The 27,793-nt window shown below is 39.0% G+C and overlaps 1 protein-coding gene across 2 annotated transcripts in view; it reads left to right on the top strand.

Annotated features, from left to right (window-relative positions):
• Positions 1-27,793, top strand: part of KMT2C (lysine methyltransferase 2C) — a 187,666-nt gene that overhangs the window by 24,397 nt on the left and 135,476 nt on the right. For both annotated transcript variants that reach the window (XM_059469749.1, XM_059469741.1), the window contains exon 2: positions 21,690-21,778. In XM_059469749.1, coding sequence (XP_059325732.1) covers positions 21,690-21,778 — 89 coding nt within the window. The remainder of the gene's footprint in view (positions 1-21,689; positions 21,779-27,793) is intronic.

The following is a 27,793-nucleotide window of genomic DNA, read 5'->3' as shown; positions in this document are numbered from 1 at the left end:
GCAAAAAAAGCAGTGGTGGTGGGGTCATGTCTCTTAAGGCTCTCAGAGGAGCAAGGATTGGTGAGGGAGGTGGTTGCATTTTAGGGAGTTCAATTTGCAGAATCCTTTCAGTGGTTGCAGCCTGTACTGAAAGAAGATGTATCTTGAAATAATCTCTCCTGTAATCTCCTCTCCAGTCTTTCCAACAGCCTCCTAAGCCTGGTAAACTCATCAGAACTAAACTTTCTGCAGATCATCCTTTACCCTGATTCTACTTGAGCAGCGAAAGTGAAATTTACTGACAGAGCTCTGTGCCATCCCAGTACCATCCAATTCATGGCATTCTGCATAATGGACTTTGTCTTTTACTAGGTTTCCCCATGAACATTGACCACATCCTTATGGAAAATAGATGGGTGAAACTAAGCAACTTTTAGGAATGAGGAAGAACATGCAAACACTCAATGAACACCAACTGTTTTTCATAAAACTCCTTCCTTGGCTCTTTGGTCCTGGTATTCAAAGATAGTTGTCAAATTCAATCAAAAAGATGAGCCTGAGTGCTCAAAGTCAGAACTTTATCCAAGGTGGGGGGCAGAATAACCTTGCATGAATCTCTCTTGGTAGGCTTTAAGTGACAAGAAGAATCAAAAAATTATAAATTCCCTATATAAAGGTAGGGGGTTAGAATGCTCATGGATTGGGTATTATTTCAGATTAGAAGATAGCAGCAAAATGTCAGGTGATTGTATTTACAGGACATGGAGGCTTTAACTTATTTCTGATATTGTGCAAGAAATTTGGTGACTTAGGAGGATCCATTGATCTGCCAGAAGAGCTTCATGTTGCTTAAGTACAAGAAAAATAGGTGTTCTTTGACAGTGAAAGCATCTTGTTAAAAAGCATGATTGTATCACCTGAAGCTTGCCTCAAGGTTGTTGTTTTGCTGTGGTAGTTCCCTGAGTAAGGGATAAGGTATATGATCTTTTCAGTGCAGTATGGACAAAGATCCTGCATGGGAAGGTCTGTAGGATGCTTGGGCATTTTCTTTGCTTCCCCCCATGCAGAACTGAATCTCTGGAAGCCCACATGGTCTCTGGACTCAGAAATCAGGAACCAGTCTTTTGGAGGAATGAAAATTCTGTAAACTACTAAAAGCTGCACAGCCACAGGTTTAGTTTGCAAAGTACAGGATATTGAGTACAAGGCTGGAAATAAAGCTCAGCATTGCTAAAGATGAATCTTTAGATGTGACAGTAATCTGGGCAGTATGATGAGATTTCTTGGTTCAGAGTCTATAAAATAATTTGGAGAAATTACTTATTTCACAACAGCATCTGTGTTGGGTCAGATCAGAAATGTGGGTGTCCCATCATCATGTTTCCTGCAGTGGTTAGTAGGAAAGTAAGGCAAAAGTAATTTTGTAATGATACTTCCCCAAACTCCTAATTGCAGGAGATTGGGAAAGAATTGTGGGATTTTTGGAATCAAGGAGAGTATTGCTGTGTTAGATCTGTTGAGCATAAAAATCTCTTTAGAATGTGTCCAGCTTATTCTCAGTCACACAGACTTCCAGTGTGCTGGGCATGGGGTTCCACAGTTCAGCTGCAGTGTGAGAACAGCAGGCTTTCACTTCGGATTTTCTGTGTAGTAAATGTTGGAAGAGACAGTAAATGCTGATTTTGTGATCACCTTTTCAGTGTGAATTGTGATTATAATTGTCAGGATGCATGGAAATGTATGTGTGGGAAATCCAGACTATGTGCTTTCGAAAGATGTGGTTGACAGCGCTAGGGCACATCAGGGAAATTTTATTTAAACTGAAAAAAAATTGTATGTGTGTATCAGGACTGCCTTTTGAAGGCAGTAAGAGACAATAGACTCCAAAAGCAGGATTTCTGGACTATTAGGGTTCTTAGGGTTCTTCTTTCTGGTTCTTAGGGCAGGAAATTTTTTCATTTTTTGCAGCCTTAAGGAACCACAATATCTTGTTTTCTAATGTTAAATGTCTATTGCATAGCTTAGGTTTTGATTCATTCTATTAGTTAAATAATATTTGTATTTGGATAATGAACCTGTTTTTTATATAACCTAAATTGACTTAATTATTCTGCTTAATATGTCTCCTGATAGAACTGGTTATTACTGAGTTAAGGTTTCACACTTGATGATGCTGATGTCTGTGGATCTCCAGACCTTTTAAACCCCCAGTGTATTAATGCTGTTATCAACCAAAGCTGCTGCAGCAGCTTTTATTTATTTTTCCTTCCTCAGGGGTACCATAGAGGCCAGTTGGAGCATTAGCCACCAAATGCCAAGGTGGCTGTAGAGTAACTGCAGCAGCATTTCAGCATCTAATGGACCAGGTCACGTGCAAAGCCTCATTAAAATATGATTAAAGTATCCCCTTTTGTTTGTTCTGTGGAGCCAAGCCCATGCTGGACCCTCCATTATGTTTGTGCTGTGTGCTTGGAAATGCCTCCTGGTTTTTGTGAGGCTCCTTGTTCGCCCCCAGCCCTGTCCACACCTCTGCTGGAGAGGCTTTCCCTGCTCCTCTGCCCTCTTCCACCCACCTCTGATTAAATGCAAGGAAATGAAAATGGTGTCTGCTTGCATTTAAACATAATCTGCTAAAGACAAATATGAAGCTTCTGTTGTTGTCTGGGGGTGTCTCCTGCTTTCCTGTACCTTTGCTTTTTAACTGCTGAAGACTGGGGTGTGGAGGTTTTTTTTTTGTTCGTTTGGGTTATTTTTTTTCTGGTATTTAATTAGTAAGCTAGACTTGCAGTTAAAGAACTGGCATGAATTATGTTGGTAATTTGCCATGACCACCTGTGGTAGTACATAAATAATGAGAGAATAACAAAAACTTACAACTAAATAAAAAAAAAATGGATTTTGTTACGCTTTCTTACACAAGCCTTCCTAGCTCGTCTGGAAGCAGTGAAAAATGGGCTGTTCCTTGGGTTTATTTTTTGTGAAACATGGAAATCAGTATGCTTAAAGCTAGGGACTCATAGCATGAATCCACAAATTTAGTTTGTATCTTAGATCACATGGACATCTTAAACTTAGAGTAATATAGTGTAATTGATTAAGTAGTGTGATCAGTGCAAATGACTGGAGAGGGACAGCAGACTTCTTGTAGCCACTGGAATTTGAGCAAATGAAGAGCATTATTTCCAAATCAACATGTTGCAGAGGAAGAAGGGATAGAAAATGCTATAAAAGTTCTTAGATCTGGCTTTTCTTTTGACACTCTGTGAAATCAGATGATTTGGCACTTGTAACTGCTGTGGGTAAGAGGCGTTCATAAGAAATAAAATAAAATGTATATGTGGCAGTGGTGGGGGAGGCGTCTGTTCTGCAAACATCTGAGATGCTGGAAAACTTGTCCCCAGTGGGAAAGAGAAATTGCATAGCTGGCACTGAGACTCGCTGCTTATGCTTATGTGGCCATATTTAGAAAAGGATCAACACTAGGAACTGAATTATTAGAGAAGTGAGTGACTGGAGGGATTGAACATAAAGGAAATTATTTCTATCTCGCTCGTTTGTTTGAGCTGGGCCAGACGATGCTGTGGGAGGGCTGCAAACTCCAGACTTGCTGCCTGTGGGGAGTGAATCTGGAGATAAATTTGAGGAGGTCAAAGCTTAATTGAGCCCAGACTCCTCCTTACCTGGGTGTGGAGGTGGCTGCCTGCAGGTAGAAGGTGAGCAGGAATGGAAAGGACCCTCTTGACTTGGAAAAGTCTGGAAAGAATGGATGGAGTGAGTTGCAGGCTCTCTGTGCTGTGGGAGGCTTCTGGTTTCAGTACATCTTGCAAACATTCGTGTGTATAAGTAAAGCAAACAACAGCCAATTAAAAAAACCAACGCCACATTTCAAAGAAGTTGTATATATAAAAAGGAAAGCTGTCTTATTAAAAAATGCTTGTCAGTAGAGCAGTACAGTTCATCACAATTATTTGCATCCATGTGGCAGTTTTAGTTTATTGTGGGTTTGTTGCAGAACAACAGATTATCTAAATAAATTAATTAATTTGGGGTGGGGGAGATTAAAACAGCACTTCTAAGGAGATATCCAGGAGGAATGCTTTCAAAGTTTTTAGGAGCAGTTAAACTACCCTTCCCCCCTGATTTTTTTTTCTTCTTTTTTTTCTCTTTAAGAAGTGGTTCTTTTTGTTCCAGTCATCAAGACTCATTTTGAAAGACTTATTTTTCTGGTTTTGGCAAAATAGTTGATCAGCGCAACTGGCAAGGAACTGCTGTGGAGCAACAAAGAATTTCTGTGTAGCTCCAAACTCTGTTTGAGGCCATCTTGGAGCCGTTTGTGAACTGGAGTAGAAACTCCGTGTAAGAAAGGCCATTCAAGTTAAGTTGCACGTTTTCCTCCCCAAAATTAGCATAGCAGAATACTTCACTGCAGTGTTTAGAATACTTTGTACAAGAACTAACAGTAAGTTGAAGATCGCTAACTGAGGATCTGTAATGATGCCAACTGACTTTTTTTTTTTTAATGAAAGCTTTGTATACATAACAGGATGAGTCATCACTGGAGAGTTCTGAAAGTGTTTGGCATCCCGAAGAATCCTTTTGTGTGTCTCTGCTGCACAAAATGAGTATTTTTGTCATGAAACTCTGCCTTAAGAAGTACTGCAATAACTGCAAGCTTTAGGGGGAGGTTTTCTAATGTGGCTTCACTTTCTATTATTGTTTTAAAAATATTTTGGTATTCTTAGATCTTCCTGAATAATAGGATGGAAAATTCTAAATACTTTGTTGGCTGTTACTTTTTTTTCTATGATGCAGCTTCAGGCATGCCTCTATTATAAATTTGTTTTTGAAAGTGTATAATAGGAGTTTACTGTTTTCCTTAGATTTAATGCAAGTATTAAAAATCTGATTGTAGGAGAATACTGTTAACTCATTTTGCTTTATTCAAACATGGTAACAGTAGTAAACTGATAGTAGCTGCTTATCTGAGTCACATTTATTTTATGTACATTTTCTTTTGATACATTTGTCACTATGAAAAACTGGTTGGGCTTGGTAGTTCTTGTTATGCCTCTTTAAAATGAATCTCTTTTATCAAGAAAGTTTTTCTTGATAAAAAAGAAACCTTTCTTACTGAGGTGTAGGTGAGTAACATGTCAGACCACCATTGTATTTGGCCCATGATTTTCCTGATTATGTGAAACTTGGTTCCTGTAGTCTTCCATCTGTCTACAAGGCAGCAGAGATGGAATTTTGCAGCTGGTGCAGTAGGGTAGCAAATTTTATTTGAGATGTTAAGGAGTGGATGACATTTTTCAGAGATTTTTTTCACCCTGCCATTCATTCTGCAGCAGTATGCTTTCTAAGATGTGCTGTCACTAATTTTAAAAATCAAATCCATTGATGGATTCTTTCTTGTTTTGTTGTAGTGATGGTATATTTACTAGCTAGTAGGTTCTGCAGTTTTAATTTTTATGATTTCTTTTGAGTGAACCCAAATATAAAATTTATGGCCAAGGAAACCTGAAAGAACACAATTCTTCTCAGAAAAATTCATAAAGAGCTCATCAGAATTTGCAGGATTTCATAAAAAAAAAAAAAAGCTTTTATAGGAGTTTAGAATTATATAGGCTTTTCATCTAAATGCTCTGAATTACGCTGATAACAGAATGTATGAAAACCAAAGGGCTTTTAGACAGTCCTTGACAAACTGCACAGGTTAATTACTCAGCCCTGCATGTGCACGTTGTGATGGTTTTGAGTCAGGGTCTCATATTAATATATTTTTATTTTCATGTGCACATCCAAGGCTAAGCATGTAAACAGGCTTGCATTTGACTTGGAGGGGGAAGAACAGAAATGTATTTAGCTAATAAAGTTTATATTTGGTGATATTTTGTGTTAAGCTTGGCCACAATTTCAGTGGCATTGCTAAGAAATTCTGTTTAATGGTAGAACACTTTGTCAGTGTTACTGTTTTATTTGTTAAGCTGAAGTTCTTATGGTGTGCATTACCAACTTAGTTATATTTGCAAGAAATTAAGTGTTGGGGTGTGCTAATGTGGGGTGTGTCTAATGAGACTCATGCCCACGTTTATTTTTGTTTTCCAATCGAAGCTAAACCTCAACTTCTGATCTCATTTTTGGAAGAAAGAAACCCTCAACATATCTGCAGATTGAGATGTAGAATTGGCTGGAAGAAAATAAGGTGTTGGGGTGTGTCTGTGTATAGAGAAGGTAAATTTTTTGGTGTTACTATTAACTTCATTTTCCTGGCATCTTCTCAGAGCTTTCATTGGAAGGATCTGTGCTTCAAAATACTGTACTTTCCCCAACAAAACATTATTTCCAGCTGTTTAGATGAAGAAAGTTTCCCTTAGGGACCCCAAACCAAGCATGTTACCTTTACTGTAGGATCCAGATGCCAAGAAGAAAACCAATTATTTGTAACTTTATCAGATGACTTTATGTGCTTTTTCTGGGGCTTATGGGGCCTGGAATTTCTGTGAGTCTTTATTTAGTCTTTATCCTTTTTAGCTTTGAGGTTGACATTTCCTTTCGCTATAGTATAGATTTAAATTATAAACTTGTGCTTTTATCACTTCATAGTGATAAAATTCTCTATAGTTTAGAGAATTCTTGATAATACATCTTGAACGATTTTAACCTGTTGAAATAATTTGAGATTTTAAATGGTTTAGATATGCAGGAAAAAAGACAGGTTTGGTATAGTTTTAACATCTTTATCATGTCAGTAACATATAGCAGCAATTAAATATCTCCTGTTGTGCCCACATCTGCTTTACTTGTCAGTAAATCAAACCTTCCACAAGTCAAGGCATGCCATGTTTAGGTGACACACTCATGAAATTTAATTTTTTATAAGGAATACTCAAAACTACCCGAATACTTTTCAGAAGCTGAGATCCAGGAAGCCAGCTTTGTGTTATCTTTGTGAGAATTTTGTGCAAAGAAAAGTCTAAATGTAACAAAAAAATTGATAAAAAATAGATTGCTTAACAGCTGTCTGAAGAATTCATGTCGTGATGTGTTAGCACTGAGGTCTAAAAGATAAGAAAATAAGGATTAATAATTCATTTTACTTATAGTACTTGCAGCATAGTTTACAAAATGATAGGTGCAGATAGTCTGTAAATGTTTTTTGGAAGTTTGTAATGAAAAATCAATACAAACGGGGCTGCAATTCCGGTGTGTTTGAGGTTTCTGGTATCCAAGGAACAAGGAGTGAAAGCCAGGGAAAGGTGGGAGCTGTGTGGAAATAGTTAACGGCAGACTCGGGGATTAGTGCTGGGCTGGCCTTGCTGTTAATGAGCTGGAAAAAGGTGGGAGCAGCGAGTTAATGGTATTGACAGACAGCGTGGAGGTAAATGGATTTGTCAACACAAAGAGAGAGAAAATGGAGAAGAACACGGGGTAGGAATATACAAAACAGGGGAGAAGGAGGTTCCCCCCAGCCCGCTCTGAGGGATGGAGCAGCCGCCATTGATTGAGTCAGTTTGGGCTGATGGGTTTTCCAAGCACTGCGCTGATGAGTGAGAATCTCCCAGTAAAACAGCGCTGAAAGGGCGCAGCAGATAAATGAATGGGTTTTTAAATCGTGTTTTAATTACTTCAAATACACGATGAAGATGAATACGTTACTGTTTATTTTGCAGTTACACTGTTGAGATAACAACAGGCATGTCCACAGCACAGTGCTGCTTTAAGACATCAGTTAATGTTGACATCTGAGTTTAAACAAATGCATCCTGGGGAAAAACGTGTTGCTGGTGGAGTAGTTAAGAATGAAGCATATTTAAAACTAGCCACTTTCTATGTTAAAAATATTAAGCCTGCTTTATCTTGTAGATGGTGGTGAAAATGTAATGGTAGGCAGAGATTTTTCTTCTCTTTCTTAGGAAGTTTGAAAACAAAGTTATACTCAGAAAAGAGAGGGCAGTTTTATAAAATAGTGTTTTCTAGCGATAGTATCTGTAATCGACATCGGATGAAAACATGTAATAGCTATTACCATCCTAAATAAATAAATAAAATTATCCACTCTTGAACCATCCCAAATGTAACCTCAGCTGCTCTGCAGACACAAACATCGAGACTAGACTAGCTGCATTTACCAGCTGCGTGTAAGAGCTACACTGCACGTAAAGGGATTTCACATTTTATTATGTGGGAGGGATGATGTCAGTTTGGTTGATTATGCCCCTTTCAAGCTGCTGTGATAATTACCTGCTTGTTACCAGAAGTGTCGAACCCATTTTCAGTTCTTGTTTGCTTTTGCTGTCATGCCCTAATTGCTACATAATTTTGTCCCTGCCAATTACTACCTTGGAGTTGAATTTTACAGTGAAAAAGTTGTAAGAAGCAATAAAGTAATTGTTTTTTAGATCTTGTAATTTCGATAGAATATTTTATTATGCTACAAAGTGTATTGAAATACACACTGCTCACTTCTGTGAGATAGTGAAATCCCATGGTTTGCACTGCAATGATGGCAGTGTGGAAGGCGTGACTTTTGGGCAGATATGGATACTTTTTGTTTTAGAAATAAAGACATTTGCTGTGTTCTGTAGAGGCAAGAACTCTTAGGTTTGGTGGGCTTTTTTTTTATTCTTTCCCTTCCTTTTCATCCTTTTATCCACTTTGTGAGTTTTACAAGTTGCCTTTGATGTAGGTATTAGGTCATCTGATGTGGTCCTTTATCCATCGTTTTCTATGAAGATGTAATGTAAATGGATTTCTCTAAAGGTGCTGGGCTTAACAGTGTTTTATACTCTGATTAAAACTATTTGTTTGAATTATTCAGTGGAATAAAGCCTGCAGTAATTGGTTTAAGGACTGGCTGACCAAGCACTTTGTTGTCTTTGGGAACTGTCATCACTTTGCTTTGGGTTTTTTGGGTGGTCCTCCAGCAGTGAAGTCTGGTATTAGTCAATATTAATAACAATTACTGCTGTTGAAATCTGGATATGGAATGACATGGATGAGCACAGGGAAGAGGCAGAAGAGCAGTTAAAATGCTCTTCAGAATAAGGAGAGGGGATGATGTTGCCGTGTAGAGATTTAGGGATGGGGTTGCAGTCCAGAAAAAGGAGCATTTCTGGCAAGAGATTTGAAGTGTGGGATGTTTGTGGCTGTGCACTGAAGCTCTGTTTATCATAGAGATTGTGAGATTTGCCGCTGCCATTTCAGTGTGATTCAGATAGCCATGGCTGAAAGACCAAAATATTGGCAAAAAGTCGTGAAAAGGACCAGAGATTGTAGAAAGCTTGCAGAAGATTGCTTTGGGGAGGAAGGTGGAGATGCTCAGTGTGTTTGTTTATGGGCGTGGGGGATTTAAACCCTAAAAACCAGTAGTAGTTAGAGAACAGTGAATGATATCTCTGGCAGAGAAAACACTGAGTTCTTAAGGGATTCCTGATGTAAGAGGAAAAGGGAGAAGAACCAGTGGTTGAAAGCTGAAACCAGAGAAGTTGACAAAGGAAATGAGCACGAATTCAGAAGGAGGAACAAACGACAAAGGAAATGGCAAAGTGAGTGGCTTTCTGAAAGATGGGCTTCAATCAATTCCGGTTATTGAGTGATGGTTAGGGATATTGGGCTGGCATGGATAATGATTCTGGCATTGTGTCCGCTGAATCTGTGAGCAGTCAGACCTCTGTTCTCATTGCACTCCCTGTAGCAGCTTTTCCAGGGATGGTGTAATGAATGTTGAACACCTTTGTGGTTGAAGATTCTTTTCAAACATTATCTTCAATGCATTGATTGCAAAAGACAAATGGTTTCTAAGGTTCTGAAGGCAAGGCATACTTCAATTGCAGTTCTTTTTGTTAGCATAAAGGCTTTCAGATACTTTAGGGAGAATTTTCAGTGTGCAAAAATACTGCAAAAAAAAAAATTATGCAGAATACTCTTTAAGAAAAAAATAATTATTTTAACACTGTTGTGTGGCTGTGAGTAGGAGCTGCTCTGTCCTGTCATGACACCAAGGTAGGACTTGGATAAATATGAGCAGCTTTAGGGCCATTAAGTTTCATGTATGTGCTTTCCTATTTGTGTCATCTTCACAAGTGGTTGCCAGTATAGCTCTTTCAGAGCTGCTCTGCCAGCTTTTTATACCTGAAAGTACTTCTGAAACGTTTGATTAAGATAATTTTTAAGGCTCCATGGTGTGGTCTGGTGAGTAGAACTGAATTTCCATGCTGTAAATGTTAATTAGAAGCATATGTGTATATGTAAAAAGCAAGTTGAAATAAAAGTATAAATATCTAAGAAGCTGTCATTCCAGAAGGTCTGTGCTCAGAAAAGATTAGGTAAATATACAAATAGTCCCATTATAAATCAGCTGCAGTATCATTTCTGATTATTTTCATTACTTTTTTTTTGGTGGTTTGCAAAAAAAAAGAAAAAAAGTTAGGAAGCAAAGGGATTCAGATTATGATTTCCAAATCCTTTTAGACAGTGTTACTTGCACTGTCACTAAAAGAAGCTCCACTGGCTTTATTTTCTCTCCTTCTTCTCCAGTAACCCTTTCCTACCACTGCTCTCTCCCTGGCTGCCTCCAGCACAGACTTTCATGAGCCTCCAATGAATGAAGCAAACTGATGGGGATGAAAACTATCTCTTTTGAATTTGGGTATAAATTCAATCAGTGTTAATTCAACTTAATATAATTTGTAAGTTGCCATATCTGCGTGTTTGAATCTTGAACATTTTCGTGTTTTTCTCCACAGTGAGATTAGATTTTGAGAATTTGTTTGTTATTACACCAAAAACCACATTTAAATGTTACAACTGAGTATATTTGTGCAACTGGAGAGAAATTGCAGAACTTGAGGACCTTGTGCACGTTGCAGGGCAGCAAATGGAATGAGCTTGCAGCCTGGTGTCCTTGGATGGTGGCCTCAAAGGAACTTGACCTGGAGGTATCACTTGGTCCTCTTGGATGACTTCCATTGTAGTGGTTGCTGCAGCAGGGTTGGCTGGGGACGTGCCCCTCTCATGTGACACAGGGACAATTTTGTTTATAACTCTGACCTGTATCATATGACGTAGGCTGAGCAGTAGATCACTCTCTGCTGGCAGTTCTGGCACAGCCTGGGCAGGGTGGGACAGCGAAGGTGATCAGCAGGTAGGAGAACTCCTCTGGCATCAAGTGCTGGAAACACCATCCTTTTATTAACTTCGCTTTTTAAAAGGTTTTCTTTAAGAGCATACTAAAGAAATGAGGAACTAAGACCTGAAAAAAACCATTAACCCACCCAATAATTTAAAAAAGTAGCATTAATTAATGTATTTAATATTAAAGGACTGAAGTCTGTCATGGAGAAAAAATATAGGAAGCAGCCTGGTATAGTTGGTAGTAGTCTCGAATAAAAATAGGTGAAATTTTGGTGAACAGCAATGGTCATTGTCCCAAATAATAATGGTAATTTAACAATCCTTTGAACACAAGTTTGAAAGTTCTCGCTTAGAATTGCTTGGAGCTGTTTGTTAGCTATCTGTAATTGTCAGAAGGCAAATTTATGACTCCAGTTTAGAAGGCTCTTCTTCAGGGATGAAAAAAAGGTTTAGGCACTTTACTGTTAGCAGAATTATTAACAAAAACCTTAGAATTTCTACCTCATCAGCACCCCTAGAGATTGATATGCCTGCTCATACAGAAGCTTTTAGAGGTGTTTGAAGATCTGTATTACTTGTGCCTGTGCTATGGAGTGTTGCTTATTATGCTACTTATATTGTTGTTTATATTTCACAATAGTATTTCCAGACTTTTATTTACTCTGGTATAAAAATAGTTTCCATGATCTGGCTTTTAGGTTTTACATCTAGTTTGAAAACAATTTTGTTAAAAGGAAAACAATTCATGTGAATTATAAATATACACTGACACCCATCTGATTCCATTGCCCATTTTCTTTTTAGATCTATTTTTATTCTTCTGAGGTTTTCCAAGCCTTCTGACTAAGTTTTAATGGATTTTTAATTAGTGAGCAGATCTTGTGTTTTTTCCCTTTGGCTTTCCTAGGTTTAGCAGTTTTATTGAAAGAGAAATATTTCATAATACTTGTTGACATTATCTGAAATAAAAATGTATTTCTTTATAAGGAGCACTAAGGGTGCTAACAGATGGAAAAGATACGTGGTGATATGACATTCATTTCTGTTGTGTTTTTTTTCCTGTCTAAATCCATTTTAGATGGATAATGACAAACTGTGGTTGACATGCAAGAGCTGCTTTTCTTACATGCCATCAATTAATTTGACTATTATAAAGAAAATTTTATCTAATGTATTCTAGGCCAGCATCTTGTATAAAAGCAGGTTATTTATAGCTCTTTGGGGTACTGCCCTTCCTTTCACGTCCTGATCCTTCTAGTTAAAGCTTAAATGCTTGTTTAAGGTTAAATACACTGAAAATTTTGCCCAGAGGTTCTTTTTTGCTTTTTGTAATCATAATTTCAGGTGAAACTGGTGGACAGATGCTTTCTCAGGAAATCCTGTAACACATACCTGAGGGAGAGAAGGGTGTTGGGTTTTTTGGTTGTATTAGTGGCATCAGAAACATTTCAAAAACATAAGAAGGAATGGAATTATTGTCCATGTAATTTACAGGAAGACTTGTGTTTACTGTGAAGTCTGAAGACATTAGCAAAAGTGACTTGAGACAAAAGATTCTGAGCTTTATTCGATGAGAAAGCATGAGAGGTTCTGAGCTGACTGATGCATTTTGATAGATGTAAGATCTGGAAACCTCTCAAAATGATGTCATGTGAGTTGGGTTAGTTTATCTAAAATATAAGATAGTTGAATATTTGCATCCTTTTTTGAGTGTCTGAGCTGAATTAATGATGAATAAAAGCAGTGGTTGCAACACTGTATAATCAGTGTGTGCAGACTGCACTTGCTGGGTATAAAAACACTTTTCTGAGTAAAAATTTAGTATTTAGTATTAGACTGTTGGATTGTTTGTACACCTGCACTGTGTGTGGCTGTGTGACAGAGAGCACAGCCTTCACCTGGCACCTAAATATATCCAGTGAGGATCTTTAACTTAAGGAGACAAATGCATTTGCAAGAATCTTCACCATGTTCCTGTGATGAGACTCTGTCAGACTGCAAAGTTCCAAAAGGAAATCTTTGAAAATGACTTCTAATTAATGGTGCTAAAATTACAAAAATCTGTTCACAGAGACCAAAACTTCTACCAAGTTCCAAGTACTTGGCAGCTGTTTCTCATGCGTGATGACTCAGATCCGCTGAATTTTATGTACAGGATCCTGAAATCACCAGACATGAGAATTACAGCCCTCACCATTGTGTTGCCACCTTTATTCAGAAGAGAGTAGCAGGCAAACCCTGCAGCGTGTGAAAGAACAAGGAGCTGGGTAATTCTTAAAAAAGATATGAGCTTGGTGCTGATGTGGGTAAAAAATTCTGGGCACCATGGCTGTTCACAGGATTGGAGGAGTTGGAACTTGGCATAGCCCGTCGTCATGGAGAAACAAGGCTTGTGTTAGATGGAAGTGGATGCTTATGCTTCCCATCAGGAAAATGCAGTGTTGGGTGCAGAGCATATTTTGATGCAGTTTTGTTGATTTAGAGGACAGAGGAGTATGGACAAGAGCAGTGGTAAATGGTGCGGGTTGAATTTTTCACACGCGAAAGTCTCGCAGAGATTAGAAATTTGTGCTCTTCACAATGCCAGTGATCTCTCAGCTGTTCATGTTGCCATTTCATTCTCTTTGTTTGTCAAAAGAGAGCATGTGAAAACAGTCAGTGGACTTGCTAAAGATTATTTAGCAAATTTACCAAAGTGCTTCACACTAGCTGTTGTCTGGGGGAGCTACAAAGGCAGAGCCATTATCCAGTCTGGAGCCAGGTAGATAAACAGAACTTGTTGGGATTGGAAACTTACAGGTACCTCTACTTGGGAGCTCTTGGTGCTCCCAAAAAATTGTTTTAATTTGATTATAGAAAAGGTTTTAAAAAATATTACAAGTGCTGCAGTTCTAGTATGTTGTTTTGCGTCGTTATGTTAGTGAATGTGGCCAAGTGCATTGGTAACAAATATAGGAAGGATGTAGTTTGTGCAAAACTGCAGATCCATAATGTGTTGTAATGGCATCTGAAGTTTTTACAATTTTTTCTGAAAAGTGTATAATTGTTCAGGTCTGCACGTAAAATGTTTGGTGTTAGGGAACTAAAACTATAAACGAGGCTGCATATCAGTGGGAATGTGGTTCCTGAGAAAGAAGAACCTGTAGCAGTTTCTGGTGCTGTGCATTGCTGGGTTAATGTGACAGATAGTTGACTGAAGGCAATTTTCACTTACAGAATTTATAGATGTCTAAGCAGTCAGTTTGAAAAGTAAAAAAGAAAGCTAAAAGATCTGAAATCCTTTTCTATGATTTCTCACTCTGTTGTTGGAACTGTCTCCAAATCCGAAGTCCATACATGTAGATCAGGCAGCCTGGCTCCATACTTTGAACATCCAACTCAGATTTTCTCATGTAATGGTTTCACAAAAAGGTGTGCAGAAGTCTTTGCAATGTAGCAGGTTTATTGTTGGTATCAGTCACTGGTAATCAGTGATACTGAATCTTCCTGGTTTGGTCTTTGGCTTGTGTGACCCTCTGTCTTTCTTGCCAACCCATTGAGGATGTTCTCAAATGGGCAACAAGTTGGGAAGAAGACTTCATGGTCTTGATATTGTTAATAAAGCTCTCTTTCAGCTATGATAGCCTTCATCAGCTTTATCTCTCAAAAGAGCAGTTCCAGACTCAAACTGAACAACTGTAAATGGCCTCAGGGATTAACAGAGAAAATACTGAATATGGTGGCTTTGTCCAGATCAGCTTCATCACTCAACAGAGTGCAGCTTCAGCCTCCTGGGTCTGGTGGCCTTCCACAAAACTGAGTTAAGAATTTTCAACAGTGGGATGACATTCCTAATGCTCTTTGATTTGGGTAGACAGTCCTCTGACTGGTGCCTGCAGACAGCACAGGGAGCACACCTATTTGCCTATTCTCAGTCTCCCATGGAAAGTAATTTTGCGCCAGTTTGGGCCTGAGAACTTCCATAGTCCAGGTAAGGACAATGAATATTACAATTGTCCTGTATGAGGACAATTGAAGTCAGAAATACAGATAAACCAATTGCTCAAATACACTAATTTATTTGGCTTTTAAATCATTAGAACTATGCAATGCAGATTCATTTTGATACTTCCCTCCCAGCCTCTCTCAGCCTTGTTTCCTCAAGAGCTCTGCATTTACCTGTGGGTTTCCTTTGCATTTATGTCAGCACTGACTGTATTCTAGAATGAAAACAAAGATGCCTCTATGGTATTTGGTACAAATAATCTTAAAAAGAATTATATTTGCATTTCTTTGGGCAGTGTAGGAAATCTTTGACAAATCTCCCTGTCACAGGGGAGTACTGGAAAAGTTAAGCTGAGAATTGTCCAATGGATAAAGCTTCTTTTTACACTTTTTCTCAGACATCCTGATCTCAAAGGCTATAATTTTTATTCCAGGTGTTATTGCTTTCAATAGTAACTGCATTAAATATAGATGTGAAAAAGTTTCATCTCTGAAGATCTTTTAGCCTGAGTAAAGGAATAACGTTGAGTGACTGAATAATTTTTTTAGATAGTTTCTGGCTGGAAGAGATCTAGGATGGGAAGTTGCAATATTTTGGTTTTAAATGTAAGCTGGGTCACTTCTCTTTGATGGAGTATTTTATTTAAAGATTATTATGCTTTATAAATTAAAATTAATAAGAAACACACTTGTCTTTGATTGTACCAAGAGACTAATAGGCAATATCAAGTGTATTTTTGAGATGTTTTAATAATGAAACTGAAGTTTGTGCTAGTTCAATGACATCTTGATTAAAGTCTGGTTCTGCAGATGTTAAACAAGAAAGTTTTCACTTCTCTCTATTAGTAAACGGTCAACTTTTTGTCACCTTTCACTTGCCATGTTTCTGTTGCACATCTTTCCCACGCATCAGCATCCCTCAGCCTTTAGTATACACATATATAACATAAGTGGTAAATAGGAATAAACTACATGTTGCATTATTTTTTTACCATGTACAAAAGAAAATACAGGGGAGAGTGAGGCCAAATGCAGAAAACATTTTCACCTGTTACCTGATAGCTCAATTAAAAAATCCTGTGAAAAATCTTGTAAATCAGAATCAGTTTGAAGCTGGAGTCAATATAGGAGTGAGTTTCCTATTTTAGCCTTGTTAATGTTTAGGGCTGTTGAAGCTTATTCTAGCTAGATGGCATCTTCCTTGCTTCCAGAGCTGTGCTCTTCATTTTATTGAGACTTGGGTGTAGAATTTTCTCAATTCTTAGAAGTAATAAAGATTTCTCAACTCTTAGAAGTAATCAAGTAGTGTTTAGAGAGGGAAAAAAAATACATCTTTCCTCATAGGTATTTCCATGAATGATTCTTGCTTGCTGTGGTTCTCTTCGCTTGGGGCTACCAGCTGAACCTTGAGTATTTTAGCCCCTACTTAAGCACAGTTAAACTTTTACAGCTGTATTTAGGACTCCACGGTTCAGTAGTAGTGTAGTGGGAGCATGTGGCTTTTGCACACCTGTTAAAAAGATTCTTGAAAAGAGGGTAAGGCTTTCACTTGTGGAAGTGCCTGTGAACGTTAATTTGTGACTAGCCCTGCTGATGGCAGCACTAATTGAACCTTTTTATAAATCATTCCTGTACCATCTTCCAGAGTAAGGCTGTGGACAGATGTTCGTTTAACAAGACATCTGTGCTGGTTTAGGATGTTACTGTATCCCAGATGTTGCACTGCTTTTTAAGGTTATTAGCCCTGTTTTATGTATTTACTGCCATCAGTTTGCTCCATGGTTTGCAAAGCATACGAAAGAAGGTGGTTTCTTTTCTGAATGATGTAGAGGTTTCAACATTTTGAAAACAAGGAGTCAGCTCTTGAGTGGATCACGTGTACCTGTTTTTATAAGCCTGGAACAAAATGCATGGGGTGAGTAGGGTAGTTTTGATAGATGGTGTTGAACGAGCTGTCACGTGGGTTTGTTGGTAGCAACTTAGGGAAGACTTTCAGAAACTGGAGTCTGGCAGCAACTTCTGGGTAATCATAAACTAGTCCTGGCAGTGACAGGCATCTGAGGATAGTAGCTTTGTCAGTGATTTCATGTGTTCCAGGAAATGTTGGCCCATGGCCTTATCCCTGATCACTTTGTGGAAAGAATAAGATCCAAGATGTACTTTTGACCTACATTGTACTTGTCCAGTTATGGTGCTATTGCTGTGACTTTTCAAAAAACAAAAAAACACCAAAAAAAACCCAAAAACAACCCAATCGTGCAGAAAAGAGAAGAAAATAAACAGTGTCTCATTAGTGTCAGGTGAATAAGAGACTTTTCCATTCTCTCCCATGCTGCCCTCTGTGCATTCAGCAGAAGCTGCTCGGGTACCTGGTGATCTCCCAGTGGTATCCAAGTCCTCAGGGCTTTGAGGCAGCCTCAGCAGGGCTTTCCCCCTGTGCACAGGGAGTACCTAATGCTCTGCTGAGCCCTGTGAAAGGTTTTTTCTGGGCTTTTCTTCCCCCTCAGGGCTAAATTTAATTAGTTGCTTACCCAGAGAAGAATTACGAGATTTTTGTTTACCGTGGTATATTTAAAGATGGAGATTAATGAAAGGCATTAGCTAAAAAAGCTAATTGATAAAAAAAATTAAGAGTAGGTCACAAAGGATTTTGATAAATTACTCTATTTTGTTGGAGTAGGGGTAAAATTATTGTAGACAGTAATTATATTCAAATGGAGTCCTGTATTAATAAAAAAGTATAGTTTTGTCTTTGTTGTTGACTTTATTCCATGAAATGCTGAACGTGCTTTAAGCACTTCAAGAAGTTGCATTTCTCTCAGCAGATCTGTACTTTTGAGCAGAAACAGACATGCTCTTGTATTTTTTTCCTTCTAAATTGACCTCTGTTGTAGGAAAAAGGCAGGCAAGGAAGCCCTGGCAGGGACCTTGGCAGCCCTTCAGCCCGTCCCAAGCTCCCTGCCTGCCCACTGCCTAATATTTATTGTTTTCTGCCAGAGTGTGCATTGGTCAGGCTCTGCCTGTACATTTTGTTCTGGGTCTGGTGTGAGCTGCAGGAGATGTGGCTGGGCCGTGTTCAGTATTTCTGAGCTGCTGGGGGTTCTGCAGGGTGATGGAGTTGCTCCTCCTGGTAGGAGAGTTTAGGGTTGGGCTGCAGGATCTAGAGCAGGGCTGAGGTTGTGGTGTCCAATACAACAATTATGTTTCAGGACTGCCTGGCTTGGTGTGGGTGAAAGGCAGTAGTCATGGGCTGTTGTTTCATAATTGCTTTAAGTGTGTAAAAACTGGCCCTCAATGCCATCTTTTCCCTATTTCCTTCTCACATCTTTCTTCAGAAGGATGAACTTGAGAAGAAAGCAAGGCAAAGAATGGAGCACAGGCTGCTTTCCCCTCTGTATTTAAGGGCAAATTGAAATAAGTGTAGAGAAAAAAAAAATTAACAGGGTTTGTCAGTGGAAAAATGCAGTGTTATGCAAACCAGCCAAAAGCTTTATGTATAAAACTATTAAATAAAATGTTTAAACTTAGTGCAAATAACAAGAAACAATCCATTCTTATTACAAATGCTGATTGCAGTGATTAGGTGTGCTGTGTGGCCTTCTCAAATGGCATTTGTTGTGGAAACATTAAATTATAGTTGTCAGTACAGTGTATATTTCACTGTTTTGTGACTTGAATTATTTTTTTGCTCTAAGCCAAACATAAATTTGTAGGCTATAAAATCTCTTCTGATGATTGGGAAATGAATGTAAGCAGCAAAAATGAGTTAATGATATAATCTACCATGTTTTCCACTGTTTCTTCAGTTTTATTTAAAACCTGCACAACATTAAGAAGGTTTTTTTGTAGAATATTTGGGGAAGGGGAATAGCAAGGAAGCACCAGATATGGTTATATCTTCTGCTGAAAGAACCAGCTCTGTTTAATAAATTGGAACCTCTGTTTTTCCTTAGTGTTAAATAGGTTGCTAAAATAAAATAGAGAGTTCAAGGCACGAATACTGCTCTTGTTTAAACAAAATGTTTGAAAAGATTTTGTGAGGTACTTTGGTGTTTAATACATGAACTGTAGTTCAGTAGCAAATCTAAACTCATCTGTAAATGATTAAATAAACATAAACAGTCATCATCTTCCACTATCCAGCAAGTTTTGCCTCCAGGGTTGTGTTGGGGAATACTGAGAAGGGATATCTGTGAAAAAGTAGAATTATCATTTATGTTTGTGATGATTTTACAGTAATCCTTGTTTAGTATGGAGTTGAAACTTTTCGTTGCAGACAGGTAGTTGGTAGAAGAATAATTGGGATGGGATTTAGAAATAATCCCTGTCCTTAGCTGATTGTGTTGTGTAAAGCTTTTGAGCATTTCTGCAGCAAGGGAACTGTTCTCACTCACCTGCATTCCTGTCCTTTCACTGGTGCTGGAAGATGTGCTGGGATGTTGTGAAGAACTGCAAGAAATTTAATGCTTAAAAGCCTTTGGCTTCTTTACCTGCTGCTTTGTTTTTCTCAGTGTTAGAGGAGTGTTACCCTCCTTGCTGTAACTCAGTCTTGCTCTAAGAGCCTGTTCTATCCAGTGGCTGTGATATTCCATTTGCTCTGCTCCCTACTCTTTGTTACAAATGGGAATCCATCTGTGTGACCATCTCAGATCCTGCTGCCCGCAGTGTTTGTGTCATTCCCACTTCCAAAACGTGTCCCCATTCAGGCCAGCTCACTGGTCACTGTACTCCTGGATGGGCTGATGCAGTGGATGCAGGGAGGAGTGCAAGGCAGTTTCTTCTGGTCATTGTGCAGTTTATTCTGATTGGAAGTTTTGTGAAACGTGGGTTTTAAGAGACTACACTGGGAGCTTGTAAAGTGGCAAATAAGTGGAGGGGATGATTCTGTCTCTCATAAGAAGGCTGTTACTTATTTTGTGTGTTGTGGGTGTGCTGTCACTGCTTATGGGTAAGCAGCCAAAGGGAGCAATAACCTTGGAATCCCTAGGGTTCCATCTGTGCTCACGTTTTTCAGCATTGTCCTGAGCAAATTTTATAGGCATGCCAAGAAAAGTCCTCCTGTCCTTAATCTCTTCTTGCTTTTCCTTTTCACCCATCTCCTTTGTAAATTGAGTGGGAGGTTTTCAGGCTTTGGTTTGAGCCTCTTAGTTCTTGCTTTCCTCCTTCACAGAGACTAAAATGGTCCCAGCACAGTCTGAAGGGGTTGTCTTGCTAGGTAGTCCAAGGGAGTCAATCCTTTTCTAGCAGGAGAGCAACCTGCACAGATTGCAGAGATGGTTCCAGCTCTGCCCAGATCTTTGATCCAAGAGAGCCAAAGGCATTGCACGATAGCATTTCTTCTGTAGCTGATTTAGCAGCTCCAGTCCTGCGGAAATAGTTTGGATGGACCAAAGTGCTATAACAGACTGCACAAAAAAAGGAAATGCTGGTTTTGGAATGATTTAATCGCTTCAAAAAAAAAAAAAAAAAAAACCAAAACCTTTTCTCCCCAGTGCAGAACTAAACCCCAACCTTTCAGAGTGCTCTGTGAAAGAGGAACTGGAGGGGTTTTGTCTGGGGGGGAGGCGGGGTGCCCGTGTGCTGGCCTGCCCATTCAAGGCGTGTTGGTTGGGTGAATGGTTGCCTGGGAGCTCTGGACATCGGAACTGCTGAGATGCCCCAAACTGCTCAAAATTTGTGTACTTGGAATCAGAAGCTCCCAGGGTCTCCCAGGCTTTCCGTCAGCATGCCAGGCAGGTTGCCAAGTAGCCTGAAAATTTGGGAGGCGAGTTGCCAAGCTCTTGGCTCCCTTTCAAATGGGCTGCTGAACAGCTGGGAATCTGGATGCCTGGGCTTCTCAACAGCCCACCGTGATAGTTACTGAAGAGCCAGGCAGGGAAAAAAGGCTGGAATTTGTGGCACAAACCTGTCTGCTTTCCGTCAGACCTTGGTTGAAATTGAAACAAATCTGCCAGGTAGTTTAGTTTTGACAGGCTGTCCTCACGTGATGACTTTTTTAATGTGATGACATCTAGTCATCTCTCATAACATTTTACTTCATGTGTCAAAGTATTGTTTCACTGAAAATAATGTGTATTTCAGTTTCATTGCTTTAGCATCATTATTATTCTATGGAAATTTCTTCCAAGGGTGCTCTGTGTGGATCAGTCTCTATTTTATAGTAGCTGCTGCCCAGATTTTGGATGGTGTTCTCTCCTACCTGTCTATAGTTACATTTTACATGGAGCAGACAGGATGCTTGTGTCAAAATCTGGCTGAGTTAGCCTGTTGTTTGATCAGAAACAACAATAAAAGTTCATTATTGTGTTTTTCTTGTAAGAAGAATCAGATAAAATTAAAGGGCCAACTGCTGATTCAAGTGTACCTTGCTGGGGACATAAACCTAGAACAGGGAAAAAGGGGAGGAAGGTTCCAGTTTGTACAAGACTGAAGTAATGGGTTAGCTTCAATGTTGCATAATTAAGTGCTGACATTCTTCCCTCTAAATGAAGAGATTTAAATCACTTTTAAGAATTTTACACTTGCTTTTACATTTTTAATAATTTTTCAAATGCTTTCAGTCTAAAAAGAGTTTTTCCTTATGTTTGCAGGCCTCGGAGTAGAGGAAAAACTGCAGTGGAGGATGAAGACAGTATGGATGGTTTGGAGGCAGCAGAAACAGAAAACACTGTGGAAACAGGTACTGAGAATATAGTGCTGATGCTCTCTGGGTATTGCTTCTCTCTCAGAAATGCATTTAGTTATGCAGAACTTTGGTAGACAAGAAATAGTTCTTCCATTTTGTAGTATGAGATGTGCCATTTGGGAAGAATTAAAAGGAAAAAACCTTGATATTTAATTTAAAGCTATTGAAGCTATTAGTTTTAAATAGTGTAATGGGAATCTCTCTGTAGTGTAGATATGTAGAGGTTTTTTTCCTACTTCTGCAAGGCTGTATCTTACAAAAATAAATGCTCTGAAGTGGCAGCTGCTGTTTTTGGAATACCTGCCAAAATACACTACTACTTATTGACCTGTGTCTTCAGCTAACTACAGCAGACTATATACCAAAGGGATAACCAGGATAACCAAATGCTAATGCTTCCTGCTGCTGCTTAGGAAACAGGATAAATCTTTGTTCTTGCTTTGGTAAATATTTGTTGTGGTGGTACCAAAATGTTTCAGTTACCAGAGGGAGCTCATTGTTCTGGACTGAGTACTGTAGAAACAGTTTGTGATTTCTGTTCTGGCAGTTCAGGAGCCTAAAGAGACAAACAGATGAGCCAGCACATGAGATAAAGGCCATGGTGAAGAGCTGTCATCTCCTTGCCAGGCACGTGTCTGTAGCCATTTCCCTGTTTTTAACCAGGGATTGAGTGCAGAAGGATGAAACCCATCAGGAAAGATGATGTTGTGGCCACTTGGCAGAAGTTTGTTGGTTTGACAGAAAGAAGGCTTAAAAATGCTCAATGAAAATTGAGACCTAAGGATTTATAAATTTAATAAGGTGGCCCTGTATGTGTAATGAGAGCTGTGGAAGGAAGCACAAGCAGCAGAAGCTGTTGGTCAGGGCAGGAATGGCATGGAAGTGCCAGCTGAGTTAAGGGAGCTGTCCAGGTCTCCCAAAGCTGCTGAGTGGAGGAGGTGAAGTTGTAAAGCCCTTACAGATGAAGACAAGGGCTGTGCTTAGTGCACATTTATGGGGACAACAAATAAAGGAGCTGAAAAGAGCCATTTTTGCAGCAGCATTTTTCATGGGCCATGCAGGAGCTTGGCTGCTGTGGTGAAAGCCACAGAGGAGGAGGAGGAGGCTGAAATTCTCCTGAGGATGGGCTTTGTGTGTACTTGCTTCCTCCTTGGATGTGGAATGATGCTGGGAAGTCTTGGTGCTTGTGACTTGAGGCTTTGGGGAGTGCCTGGAGTGTGTAGTCACAACTTCTGTTGAATTCAAGTGTTAATGGCATGTGGAAGGAGCCTAAATTAAAGCTTAATTCAGGGATGTTTCATTGTTTTATCCTACCTTTTGTTTTCCTGCCCCTGCAAATAAAAATGCTGGTGGTACTGAACTTGGGTGATCTTTTGCAGCTTCTACAAGTAGGTAATTACTAGTTAATGGACTAATAAATTAATATATTAAGTGGAAAAGTTGGAGCAGGTATTTGTGTATAGAAAAACAGTGCAGTGTAAAGGAGGACTAGTTCTAATTCTGTTACTACATCATTATTACTATGTTATGATGATGATGATTACTTTTCCTGTCCTATGTGGTAGAAGCATTCTTATGAAAGTCAGTGAAGGGGGCAAAAACTGTCCCCTTAAAGTGATAAGTTCTATAAATTTTTCTAAATATGTTTAAGAAAAAAAAAAAAAAAACAAACCTAAAAATAAATTCAAACCTTTCAACTGGTACACTGCTGTGTTGAGAATTCAGTGATAGCTGTATTTTATTTTTGCTTTGTTTTTAACAAAGTTCCTCGACAGAAACCTGAGAGCAGTCTCTGATTCAGAAGAGGGAAGAATACATAATTATTTTAAGGCTCTGAGAGTGTATATGGATAAGTCTCTCCATTATCTTTCATCAGAATAGTCCTGAGTGTCACAGGTGGCTGATACCCATTTCTGAAGGTGTGGGCAGCGTGATGGAAATCCTGATGGACCAAGACCCCAGAAGTTCTGCTGCTGGAAGTGAGGCAGCATCACCTCAGTGCTGAGCCCAGGATGGATTTACAGACTGTGCTCCTCACTGAAAAGATACCTAGTAAATATACATATGTCTGAAATCCCATTTTTCAGGGAGCAAAAATAGATTTGAAAGAGCATTATCATGTTGAGCAGTTTGATAGAGACAGAATCACAATTATGTTATTTTAAAAGCAGGGCACCATGTGACTTGCTAGAGGTTTAATCATATTATCTGAATAGGCTGCTGCCTATAAAACTTACTCTAAGCACTTACCTGAGTTAGTACACAAGTGTGGGAGAAGGAATAATCTCAGTTTGTGGTTCTGTTTAAAACTGTGTAGATTAAATTGAAAGGTATTTCTATACTAGTTTATTAATTTCTGCTTCAACTAGAAAAGGATTTTGTTTTCTTTGCTTTCCAAGAGTTGTCTTCCCAGAAAATTTTTGCAATAGTTGGCAAACCAAAACACAATATAATAATACTACAGAAGTTGAAATTAATTGTCTAAGGATCCTGACATGTAATTTATGACATATTTTGAGTCTCTGTGTTCCTAGCTTCCTTTCCATTGTTTGATTCGTACATTGAGAATAATCAGAAATTCTGTTACTGTGTGAGTTTGGGATTTTGAGGTTGTTTCTGTTTTGTTTTATTTAATTAAGTTTCATAAAATGAGAGAAGTTGTGTTCAGTATAATGAGCTCTGCTTTTAGGGAAGGAAGCAATGCAGGAGGAGTAAGAACTCCCCTCTCAGGGAGGGAAAAAAGGAAATGCCCCATATAATCCCACCAAAGATAAAGAAATGTTTAGCAGCTGTCAAATATTTTATGGGGAGCAAAGCAGGGAGTGTGCAAGTACTAAACATTATTTCCATTTCTAACGTTGACAGAAATATTTGTTTAAATAAATAAAAAAGACAAAAATTCTTCCCAAAGGGGCTCTTTTGCAATGCTGAGGCACAGTCATTTTAATTGCAGTTTGGGAAACAAGTTACTGCCCTTCCCAAAATTCTGTGATCTCACATGTGAAGCGAGGCAGAGTTGGAAGCAGAGCAGGGTGAGCCGTGTGCTGCTCTGATCAGTTCAGTATGGCTGCTTCTCCTGCCAACTGCAGCAATTCCTGAGCCCTGTCCCTGTTCTGCCAAGTACTAAGTTCCCTTTGGTGTAGATGAATTCTTAAGGACGGAAAGAGAGGAGGAGGGATTTGGAATTGGAGAAAGGAAATTCTGGAATTTTGGAAAAAAAGAGCTGTTTGGAGCTAAGTAAACTTTTTTTCCTGAAAAAAAGGGTGTTGACAACTGCTTCTACTGAATCAATAGATTTTCAGCTTCTTGTAAACCTCAGGACAGACTCCTTTCATTTACCCACAGCCCTGTCTCTCTTGCTGATCCTTTGGCTCCTCACTTCACGTCTGTTCTGCTCTTCAGCTTTGTATTTGTCTTTCCAGCTGTCTGCTCCTTCGTTTTTCTTCACTGTGGTTCCCCCAGTGGTGTTGCACTGGTGTTTCTCTGTCCAGCTGATGTTGTGGTTGCCCATTCTTCCCATCCTTTTGGCACCACAGCATCGTAGCATGGTTAAGGATGGCTGGGACCTCTGGGGATCCTCTGCTCCCAGCCCTGCTCCAGGAGGGTCACCCGGAGCTGCCTGTCCAGGACCATGTCCAGCTTTTATCTCCAAGGCTTGAGGCTCTACAGCCTGCCCTGCACAGCCTGTGCCAGTGTTCAGGAACCCTCACAGTAAAAAATGATTTCCTGATGGTCAGAGGGAGCCTCCTGTGTTTTCGTTTGTGCCTGGTGGTCCTGTCAACACCTTCTACCTTTCTGGTTATCAGTAAAATCCTGTTTGCTGCAAAATGCTGAGTTCCCCTCTGGATCCTCTTGTGCTGCTCCTCTCTGTAAGAACAGTTTTCTTCTGATGAGTGAGTTTCTCATGGCCAAGAATATGCAAACCAGAAAATTCTGGAAAGCACGAGGCTTTGTGCACAGGGATATATTCAAATATAAAACTGCTAATCCAAAGAAAGAAATAATACACCAAGAAGCTCCTGATATGCTTTCTGTAGGTTTGGTAGCCCTTTTGCTACTAATGAAGACTTGGCTTCTGTTTCTTTTCCCCATCTTCTGTTAGTTTCAGCAAGTTTCTGTACTTGATATTTTCTTGGCTCTGCATTTAAGTTGAAACTGAATTCTCTGTGTTAATTATCTGATTATTCCCTTTTTTTTGGAGAACACTTGTGAAATATCCCAACTCATTCTAGGGTCTGTAATTCTTCCTGTCTATGTCCCACCATAAAAGTGTTTGAGATTCAGATCAGGGATAAATGCAATAAAATAAGTTTATTTGGACTGCTGAATCTCTTTGGTTAGGTATTTATTTTGTTAACTATCCATACCATGTCAACCAGCTCTTACAGCAGTGCTTTCCACCAGACCCTCAACTCCCCATAGTGTTCAGAAGCCTCTGATAATACATAAAAGAACCTGGGTGATTTAATCAGCCAGTAGTTCCTTATCTAGACATTATTGTTGTTAGTAACATTTTTATCAGACCCAGTGATGTTTGGCCAGTTCATTTCTTGTTGGACTCCACATTGACTTCCTGAAGATGGAGCTTCCTCTGACCAGACTCATTTGTCTCTGGGCAAAGCACTGAAGAACCAGAAACAAACACTTCTCAGTGGAGCAAAGTTATTCATGCACAAGTTGCCAGAGATTTTTGGACTAATTCAGAATCTCATCAACTTGGAAGCAGCCTGAAAAGCCCTTTCCTAGAGAAAAAAAAAATCTGCATTATCCTGCTTATTAAAGGAAATAGAGGCATCCTTTTGCAATTATATGAACCACGCTGAGATGAACCTGTCATTGAAGCAAAGTAAAACACACCTGAGAGCAAGTCCTGGTCTGGGTGAATCGATGGCAAAAGCTCTTGGCAATGTGTTTTAATACCAAAATCCAGTTTTAAAATCCAGGCAGATACTTTGGCCTCATCATTACCACCCATTCCTTCTCAAATTAATGAAGGGAAGAATTAACACTACTGAGGGCTTTCTTGTAGATTAAACTTGGCCATACAATTTGTGGCAAATACGTGCTTAGAAATGCACTTAAATATTTTTAAGGCAACTAATATTCTATGTACTCATTAGAAAAGGAGTAATTTCTTCTTTCTCATGCTCCTGACTCTTACCTGCTCAGCCACTGGAAAAATTAGCAGAACTGAAGCATGTTGTTGTAATTATTATAAGCATCTTATTATTTTTGCTTTATGTTCTGGTGATTTGTTTGTAATGAGGAAAGCAAACAAAAGAGGAGGTTACTTGATATTTGCATTTAAACCATTACAGGCTTATTCAATAATACCATTTATCATCATGCACACTTAAAATGGGCCATTTACAAAAATCTGATTTTTTTTTTTTGCTTTTTGTCTGATACCTCTGTCTCAGGTGTTTTGAAAGCTGGGGAAATCAGTTAATTCCAAATCAATTTTAACTTCACTGAGTTTTTCATTCTGGAGGTTATTTCTGAAATGCAACTTTCTGGTTTTGCTTATTTATTCAGTAGTGGTTTTGCAGTTTTGGTATCAAACTATGCTTTATTAAACATAATCCAACAGGTTTTGAAAGTTTCCCAAAACCTAGAATTTTCCACATCTCCATTACCTTGATGTTTAACTCTGCTGCTGTGTCATGAGTGATGTGATGGAAGATCTGCATGGCCATTACCAGTCAAATACACTGAAATAGTTGCATGTGCTTTGTGTGTTATATGCTCTTCTCCTCACTGGAAAGAGGGGCTGCTCTGTGTATGTTTTAGTTCATAAAATCACAGAATGGTCTGGGTTGGTAGAGACCTCAAACATCATCTTCTTCCACCCCTTCTGCCATGAGCAGGAACCACTTATTAATTCTGTAGACCTGTCTTAATTTTTATTACAGTAACGCTGTGTTGAGGCTGACTCTTCAGTTTGGTAAAAGAAATAGAAGAGAAATTCACTGATGATTAATTAAAATCACAGTATAAACCAGGCTGATG

This window comes from Ammospiza nelsoni, chromosome 1 (genome assembly GCF_027579445.1).
Source record: "Ammospiza nelsoni isolate bAmmNel1 chromosome 1, bAmmNel1.pri, whole genome shotgun sequence".
NCBI lineage: Eukaryota > Metazoa > Chordata > Aves > Passeriformes > Passerellidae > Ammospiza > Ammospiza nelsoni.
Note: the sequence above shows the minus strand (reverse complement) of the source record. Positions and strands in the feature narration are given on the sequence as shown.